The sequence below is a fragment of the Euphorbia lathyris genome, chromosome 8 (assembly GCF_963576675.1).
Source record: "Euphorbia lathyris chromosome 8, ddEupLath1.1, whole genome shotgun sequence".
Lineage (NCBI taxonomy): Eukaryota > Viridiplantae > Streptophyta > Magnoliopsida > Malpighiales > Euphorbiaceae > Euphorbia > Euphorbia lathyris.
Window position 1 is genome coordinate 83,335,445 of NC_088917.1, and position 9,841 is coordinate 83,345,285.

The window sequence follows — 9,841 nt, forward strand, 5'->3', positions numbered from 1 at the left end:
GATAATTCATCTATAAAAAATTAATTATGTTAATCTAATTTCGTTACTGCCAAAATTTCTTTTCTTTTAATTGATATTACAACGTAGTATACGAATGAATAGTATACATAGTTAAAATAATATATGCCTTCTATGGTTACTTTGTTTTTGACAAAGTACCATTACTTGATATGTTTTCACCATTGGATGATGGAGTATAAAATTAATCCAATGGTGAAAACACACAAAGTAAGGCTTACTTTGTCAAAAACAAAATAAGCATAGCCTTTACCTGTTTCATTAATATTTATAATACTTTTTTTTAATTATTAAATATAATACTTTTAATTGTTTTTCATAGAAATTTCAGTGGTCAAGTTTGCTAAGAAGTGGGGTAAGGGAATAATAGACATTAAGGAGTTTTTATTTTATTTATTATTTTTTTTTTTTTTTTTGTACTTACTGCTTCAAATTGGAACTATATATATATATATAGTTTCAAATACTTTTATTTTATAACAACTCCTCAACACCTTTCTCAATATTGAGTGAGTCATGGAGAAAATAAATTCTTTTTCAGTCATAGTTATTTTGTGTTTCATGTGTTTACTGAAATGCATAGATGAAAGCAAAGCCATAAGTAATATCAATGCTGATGAGGATGCGTTGCTTGCCTTGAAAGCTCGTATCACTAATGATCCTCAAAATCTATTAGCATCAAACTGGTCTAAAGATACATCAGTGTGCAATTGGATTGGTATTACTTGTGGAACTCGTCATCGCAGAGTTACGAAGATACTACTTGAAAACACCAGATTAACAGGAACCGTTCCTCCACAAATTGGGAACCTTTCATTCCTAGGCACATTCTCTTTATTCAATAACTCATTCCATGGCTCTTTGCCGGTTGAACTTTCCAATTTACGCCGATTGAAGTTTTTTCTCTTGGCATATAATCTTTTCACTGGGACTATCCCCTCTTGGATTGGATCTTTCTCCCAACTTCAGTTACTTGGTCTCGACACTAATCACTTTGGAGGTTAATTTCTTCTTTCCCTTATTTGTTACCTTTTTTCATGTTGTAAAAACATTTCAATCTTAAGCTTAATTTGGAGATTTAGTCTCAATGTACAACGGTGCAATCTTAAACCTAAGGTCTACTAGATTGTTCAATTTTAAACTTCATTAACAAAAGATGAATTTTTTTACCCAATAGGATGAAATGACCGTCTTTTTAATCTCCATTGACATAAATAATGTTTTAATGATGGGAATAATTTCATATATTAATTTTCATGTATCGTTACAGGTGGCATTCCCTTACAAATATGCAACTTATCAAAACTCCATCATCTTTATTTGGGAATCAATAATATTGAAGGTCAATATATCTACTATAAATAATTGTTTATATTACTCATAATTAGTGTCATCACTTCGATGGTTGGATTTTTCCATAGATAATCTAACAGCAATCTTTCATCAAATACATTTGCTCATATTCGTGCATTAACTTTTGTCTCTTACAATTTTCTATTTTAAATTCATGTGAACCTACTGAATTGCATGTGTAATTTAGTGAAACTTATATAAAATTTAATTAAAATTAAAAGTATAATTCGGTACAAAAAAACATAGTAAAATAAAACATAATGAAATTAACCTAAAACACTAACATATATATGAAATTGAAGTTTTTAATTACTTTTGGTATATATTATAGAAATAAAAGTTGAGTTTTATGATATTTAAAAATAATAATTCGTGTGTTTAATAAATATGAATAAGAGCCCATTTTATTGGGATTTAGAAGAAATTTACATTATATAAAATATATGACTAATTTGGTAAATTTTTGATATTTATATTAAATTAATTCAAATGACATGGATTAACATATTGAATTGACATGTAAAAAAATATTAATTATATGGTAACAAATGTATTTATTCTCAACCAAATTCATCTATCTTCAAGTTATGTTTAGACACTAAACATTTGCTTGATTAAATATTCTGCTTTCTATATAAAAAAATCATTTTTTATAAATCTTATTAGACACAGATAACATTTCTTGAGATTTCATTGGAGACTATTAATATGGAAAAAATCATCAGCCCCGTCCCTGAGCATGGACAGTAGGGGCGCCTGCCCAGGGCCCAAGGATGAGAAGGGCCCTAATTATAGTGATGCATTAGTACCTATTAAATTATACTTGATTAAATTAAAAAAAAATATAGTTGACGTTGACTTTAGATTCTTTCCAAATTAGTTTTTCCAAATAAAAAACGTTGGCATCAGTTATTAAATAGTCTTTCTAAATTCCCTAATTTATCTCGGATTCTTTCCAAATTTCCTAATAAAAACTTTGGGCATCAATTCCTTAATTTATCTCAAAGTATTTCTATAATTATCTTTCCCACCTATCAATCCCAACAAAAATTTATAATTTATCTCTCCCTTTTTTAATCACACTCCAATCCCAAAGAATATTAAACAGTAATATTATCCTACATCCGCAGTTCATTTCAATTCATCAGCTATATAATCAATTTTGTTTTCTAATCACCTCACTGTGAAACTTCCAATTACTAATAATCTTTTTTGTTGTCTTTGAGAAATTCTATCAGATTCTGATTGACTCGGTCTTCAAAAGAAGTTTCGGAAAAATGTATCAAAATCTTCCAATTTCAAGAACTTAGGTGCTAAACCTCGTTAAATGATGTGATTTTCAAATTTGGTTTTTCACTTTTCCGTTATCATGCTTTGTATTGTAAAGAGCATAAAATCTATTAGAACTATTTCATAATTTATTAAATTTAAGAAATTTACTTCTAGAAATGTTCATAGACATCATTTTGTATAAGAAATTGGGTACTTAAAGCAATATAAAATGTTTTTATTAGATATTTTATTAAATGTAACAAGAAAAGTGTCATTTTTAAGTAATCTTCTTTTATATACTTTACTTTTCTACTTATTTTTTTTTAATTTCCGCTTATTTATTAGGGTCCCATTTGGTAATTCGCCCTCGGGCCTCTAAAATCTCAGGATCAGCCCTGAAAAGCATCATAAGATCTATAATCATTATGATTTTGATGTATTAAGTTCTTGAAATTTTTATTTTTGTTTTTGTTAAGTCCCTCATAATTCAAATGTATTTTGATTTTCATTTATAATAGTTTAAAAATAATTTTTTTTATACGTGTGATATGATATTATTGAGAAAAAATAAAATGAGTGAATCTTATTTTCAATTTGTAAAAAAAAAAATATAATTTTAAACACAAATAAAATAAGTGAATTTATATTAACTAATGTTTATAATTAGCTAATTTGACAACCAAGGGACTTAATGTGAATTTTTTTTTTATAAAAAAAAAGTGACATACAATATGAATCTCCTTCAAGGAAGGTTCTTTTATACATAAGTATATTAAAAATAGACTAATTGACCTAAACAGATTTTGAATTTTCATTCGGAATCTAGAAAAGAAAATATAGCACATTAATGGAAAATAGAAGCTAATCAAAGAAGCATATATCTGTTATATTTGGTTGCTACAATTTTTTTAGTTGTTGGCTAGGCAAAGTAAGTGGATAAGGATATTTTATCTTCACCAAAAGTTCCTAAAGCTATAAAATGTTTTTGTAGAAATCAATAAAATTAAATTTCTATAGTCTTAAGGATTAAGAATGAATAATTTTAAATTTAATGAAATTGCATACATTATTAGAGGAATCAGATTCTCCGACTCAAATGAAGGATTTTCTATAGAAAAATTTATACGTGTTGTATACACATTGACAAGTTAAAAAATCATTTTATTTATTTATATATCAATTTTTATATGGACAGTCCTCCATATATATTAGAAGATCCGATTGCTTTAATAATTTATCGTAGAACTGAGCCAAATTTGGTCGAACAGTTAATTCTCCTATGAAAGATTCAATTGGAATGTTGCAAATAGCATAGTTCTATGACTATGAACAGAAAAATTGAATAAATATTTTAAATTATACATAAAGTAACTCTATACATAAACTATAACTCCATATAGATAACATCTATTTACAGTTACATATTCTACTTATAATCTCATGTGTGTGTATATATATATAACTAACAAATGAATTAAATTAATCAGTTACAAATTTATCCTTTGATTTTTATAGGAGAAATTCCAAAGTGCATTGGTAATCTTATAAATTTGGAGACATTAGCCATGGTAAGAAATTCCATTGGTGGTCAAATTCCTTCATCTATTGGAAATCTTACCGCATTAAGGACTCTTGACTTCGGAGAAAACAAATTGACAGGTATTTATCCGTACTCGTAGATGTTTTAGAATTAATCTAAATTCAATCTTTACTATTTTATATGAAACTGTTAAATCTTTATACGTACTTGCATTTACATACTTAAAAGTTAATTACACCTTTTACTCCCTAGACCTGTCTAAAAAAGTTAACTATCCCACTGTACTTTGAAAAAGTTGAAATTCAGAAGTCTATTGTCAATTTACAAAAATTTGGAGATATTAACCATACGGAGTAAGGACTTCGTTTAATAATACTTTGTTATCAGGTTTTTTATTCTGATCTGGTTGAGGTGGTTTTCATTTACCAGCACAAAATTTCTATTAGTAATAAAATGTTTTAGAATCTAGTTTGATTCTTCATTATGATGAAATTATCGAGACAATTGAAAATATATTTTATATCAAAGTATTGAATCTTGATACCTACTTAGCAGTTACATATTATCAATGGAACTTAACTAACCAATTTGAACCAATTTGTTAATATGTACCGTAAGTGCAAAAGATCAAAATTTTGAAGACTAAATTTTACAAATATGGAGTAAGGACTAAGTCTAACAAATTGGACATCAAGTTGTCTTGAGTGCTAAGATTTAGTGACTATAAATGTGTTTTCTTATATGAGCATTAGGTAGAGAGTTGTAGTAATTTTTTATATATATTTTCTAGGAAAGTTCTTAGTTTAGTGTGATTTTCATAGGTTTAATGTCTATTTATACCCTTAAACTTGGCACATTTTGTCTATTGACACCCTGAACTTTTAAAATAACCTATCACACACTTATAGTTGGCTTTAAAAACCTATTACACACTTATAGTTAGTTCATTCGGACCTCCTACACACAAAATCATTGATCTTTTGTCTTTAACGAACAAGTTGGTATACGTGTTATAGAAAAAAAGAAAAGCGCGTGAATTCGTTCGGTATGCCACCTCATCTGTCAAAGACGAAAAATCAACGATTTTGTGTGCATGAGGTCCGAATGAGCCAACTATAAGTGTGTGATAGATTTTTAAAACTAACTATAAGTGTGTCATAGGTTTTTAAAGTCAACTATAAATGTGTGATATGTTATTTTAAAAGTTTAGGGTGCTATTAGATAAAACTTGCCAAATTTAGGTGTGTATATATGCATTGAGGTCCGAATGAGCCAACTATAGGTGTGTGATAGATTTTTAAAACTAACTATAAGTGTGTCATATGTTTTTAAAGTCAACTATAAATATGTGATATGTTATTTTAAAAGTTTAGGGTGCTATTAGATAAAACTTGCCAAATTTAGGTATGTATATATGCATTAAACCGATTTTCATAATTATATTGTAAATTGTTGGTTGTGGCTATGTCATGGATGTAGACACAAATTAACCATTACATAACATGTAAGCAATTATAAAATTATAAATTTGGAGGACACAAATTACTTTTTGACTCTTTCATATATTTAAGTTACAGAACACGAAAAGAAACAACTGAATAAACTTCAAAGAATTTCTATTGGCAAATTGCACTTTCTTCTTCTTAATTCATTTCTTATTAAATTTTTTTGGGTAATTAATTTATTAGTCCCTATATTTTGACAAAACACACGGTTTAGTCCTTGTATTTTCAAAAACACATGATAAAGTCCCTAACTTTTTTCTCAATGAACTGTTTAGTCCCTAACATTTTTCTCGGTGAACTGTTTAGTCCCTGCCGTTAGACTCTCATGAAGATTTTGTTAGTCAATTTGGATTTGCGATCTTCTTTTCATTTCCTTTAAACTCTAATGCATCTGAAATCAACTTTGAATGTTCTTCTTCTTGATTTTCTTCTTAATCGTTCAAATTCGTATGCATTGGGTCTTTTCTTTTTCTTGTTCTCCATACAAATAACTTCTTTTAAATTAGACTTTCTCTTCTAAAGTTTGAAGGTAAATAGTAAAGGGTAATTTAGTCATTTCTGAAGTCATAAACGGTAAAAAAAATATAACAAACAGACGGAAGGACTAAACAGTTCATTGATAAAAAGGTTAGGGACCTTACCATGTGTTTTTGAAAATACAGGGACTAAACAGTGTGTTTTGTCAAAATATAGGGACTAATAAATTAATTACCCATTTTTTTTTGTATAATTCTAGTTAATAGAAAATCCAATTTGCAGCCATTTTAAGTCTATGAGAGACCAAGTTTATCATATTTCTTTTTCATTTAAATTATATACTTTATATACAATTGAATTGCAAAATTTTACATTAGTAAAAATTGTTTTATTATTAAAAAGTTATTCAAGTAACCTTGTGTATTGTAAAGTTCATTCATCAATAAGAAATCTAGTTGGATAGAAAATTGAAGTTTGGAAGTAGGGAGGAAGATTTCAATTACTAGAAAAAACATGGGTCTTAATAAACAACACACCTCTTAGGCAGTATATATAACTCTTGGACAAAACAACATGACTCTTAAGAAACAACATAACTCTTAGGAAACATACATAACTCTTGGATAATACAATGAACCAAAATTCTTAACTTTGGAGAAACCATGTTGAAAAATGACAAATATATATTTGTACTTTTATGAGATGTTAAATTTGTTATTGGGTTTAAATATATATCTTCCTTCAAATTTTAGTTGAATTTTTTTATAAACACAATTTTAATTTAGAATTTTTCAAATGAATTGTGACGGCAGGCAGCATTCCCTTTGAAATGGGTAACATTGCTTACCTGGAGGAACTATATCTCGGAGTTAACAACCTTGATGGAATGCTTCCTTCCAACATTTTTAAAATTACAACATTAAAGAATTTAGTGTTAGATACTAATAATCTCTCAGGCAGTCTTCCTCCAAGTTTTGGTCTCTATCTTCCCAACCTTGAGGGAATTTATATTGGAGACAATAATTTCCATGGTCCTATTCCCATATCTCTCTCTAATGCCTCTAAACTCACTGAGATTGACTTGGATTTAAACATGTTCTCTGGCATTATTCCAGTTGCTCTTGGAAATTTAAGAAAGCTTCAATTTCTCAATTTATGGAACAATCAACTCAATAGTCAACCTTTACTGACTTTATTTTCCTCATTGACGAATTGCAAAAAGTTGACATTTTTAGACTTGGGTAACAATCCATTGAAGGCTACTCTACCAATTTTCATAGGAAACCTATCTTCTTCCCTCGAATATTTTAAAATGTATGGTTCTGGACTAATAGGAACCATTCCCAAGGAAATTGGAAACTTAACTAGCTTGATTTCATTGAATCTAGGAGATAACAATTTAAAAGGATTCATTCCTAGGACAATTAGAAAAATGAGGAAGCTTCAAATATTAGATATTGAGTTAAATAGAATCCAAGGGTCCATACCTACTGAATTATGTGGTTTACAGAGATTGAGTGACATATATTTTGGGGGTAATAAGCTCTCTAGAAATATCCCGTCTTGTTTGGGTAATCTCAGTTCTCTTAGAAAGCTCTATTTGGATTCTAACAAACTCAATTCTACTATTCCATCAACTTTTTGGAGGCTTAAAGATGTGCTTGAACTCAAGCTATCATCAAATTCCTTAAGCGGTGATCTTCCAATAGATATTGGCAGTTTGAGAGCTATTACATTACTTGATTTGTCTAGAAATCAATTATCAGGTAGTATACCACCCATCTTTGAATGCCTTCAAACTCTAAAGCGTCTCTCTTTATCTAATAATAGATTGGAGGGTTCCATTCCTGAATCATTTGGTGATGCTATAAGTTTGGAATTCATAGATTTGTCATTCAATAATCTCTCAGGAAAAATACCCAATTCCCTAGAGAAATTAAAATATATCAAGGATTTTAATGTGTCCTTCAATGAACTACAAGGAGAAATTCCTAATGGAGGGCCGTTTATGAACTTAACAACCCAATCATTTATAGGAAATAAAGGACTTTGTGGGGCACCTAAATTCCAAGTCAATCCATGCAGAACTAGCAATGAGAACCATTCAAAGAAAATCAAGATAACACTGGTTGCAATTGTATTAACAACTTTGGCACTTGGAATTGTTATTGTTGTCCTAATTTGGCATTGGAAAAGGAAAACAAGATTGTTGACTCACCAAGTGAATTTTCCACCTTTACCAATATGGCAAAGAATTTCTATTCATGAGCTTCAACGGGCAACAAATAAATTTGATGAGGTGAATTTGCTTGGCAAGGGGAGTTTTGGTTCGGTATATAGAGGGAATCTTTCAAATGGCTTGTCCGTTGCAGTTAAGGTTTTCAATTTGGAGTTAGAAGGAGCATTCCGGAGTTTTGATGTGGAGTGTGAAGTACTGCGTGAGATTCGACATAGAAACCTTGTGAAAATAATCACGAGTTGTTGTACCACTGAATTTAAGGCTTTAGTCATGGACTTCATGCCTAATTGGAGCCTGGAAAAGTGGTTGTATTCTCACAACTACTTTTTGGACATTTTTCAGAGATTGAACATAATGATTGATGTTGCATCAGCAGTTGAATATATTCATCATGGTTATATGACTCCTATTGTTCATTGTGATTTGAAGCCTAGTAATATCCTTCTAGATGACGATGTGGTTGCTCATGTAACTGATTTTGGCATAGCGAAGCTCGTCGGAGAAGATCAATCTTTCATACAAACTATAAATCTTGCAACTATTGGATACATGGCCCCAGGTGATGTTTGATTTTCTGTATATATATTATACTTGAAATAGTAATTTATTGTGCGACACTAATTAAAACAAATTTTGATGCAGAGTATGGATCAGAAGGACTTGTTTCTATAAAGGGTGATATATACAGTTTTGGTATTCTGTTGATCGAAACTTTCACAAGAAAAAGGCCTACGGATGAGATGTTTAACGAAGATATGAGTATGAAGAAATGGGTTAAAGATTCAGTACCTTCTGGAGTCACTCAACTTGTTGATCCCAATTTGCTTAGGGTCAACGAACGACATTATTTGGCTAAGATAGATTGCACATCTTCAATTATGAACTTAGCCTTAAAATGTTGTGTAGATGTACCTAAGGAGAGGATTGGTATCAAAGATGTTCTAATTACTCTCAACAAGATCAAAGTTAAGCTTCTCAATGATGTTCAATTAACTTAATAAGTATGTAATCATTCATATATTAAAATTAATTTATGGTGTTAATGCTTTACTTATTTTTTTTATTCTAGCAATTTGTCATAAATAAATATCAGCTTTATAGTATCAACAGAATTTTAAACACTCGGTATTTCTTGGTTTCAATATTTTTGTTCATAGTCTTGCAAAGTGTTTCCTTATTATTATTTGGAATAAAATGTAAAAATATCAATAACGTTTACAGTCAGAAACAATTTTATCCATAACGTTAGCAGGTAAGAGCAATTTCACCCCTAACGTTGACAAGTTGGGTCAATTTCATATATTATTATGTAACACATATATTTTGTTTCTTATTCTATACCAATTACATATCAGTTGGTTCTAAAGAAAGATTTCATATTTTTTGTGATGTAATAATTGAATTAGAGACTAATATTTATAAATTCGGTAAAATATA

At 29.1% G+C, this 9,841-nt stretch overlaps 1 protein-coding gene across 2 annotated transcripts; it reads left to right on the forward strand.

Annotated features, from left to right (window-relative positions):
- Positions 1 to 496: 496 nt before the first annotated feature.
- On the forward strand, positions 497 to 9,454 carry LOC136202597 (probable LRR receptor-like serine/threonine-protein kinase At3g47570). Of its 2 annotated transcripts, XM_065993319.1 has the most exons (5): positions 497 to 1,018; positions 1,289 to 1,360; positions 4,159 to 4,302; positions 6,978 to 8,963; positions 9,047 to 9,454. In XM_065993319.1, the coding sequence occupies exons 1-5, from the start codon at positions 535 to 537 to the stop codon at positions 9,400 to 9,402; spliced, it is 3,042 nt and encodes a 1,013-aa protein (XP_065849391.1). In that variant the 5' UTR covers positions 497 to 534; the 3' UTR covers positions 9,403 to 9,454. The 2 variants fall into 2 exon arrangements, with proteins under 2 accessions (XP_065849391.1, XP_065849392.1); XM_065993320.1 differs by lacking the exon at positions 1,289 to 1,360.
- The last annotated feature ends 387 nt before the right edge of the window (positions 9,455 to 9,841 follow it).

Excerpts from the sequence above, each read along its gene's own strand:
- LOC136202597 (XM_065993319.1), top strand. The coding sequence starts at position 535 with ATGGAGAAAATAAATTCTTTTTCAGTCATAGTTATTTTGTGTTTCATG. Across the intron at positions 1,361-4,158 it reads GGGAATCAATAATATTGAAG|GAGAAATTCCAAAGTGCATT; the intron begins GTCAATATATCT and ends TGATTTTTATAG. Across the intron at positions 4,303-6,977 it reads CGGAGAAAACAAATTGACAG|GCAGCATTCCCTTTGAAATG; the intron begins GTATTTATCCGT and ends TTGTGACGGCAG.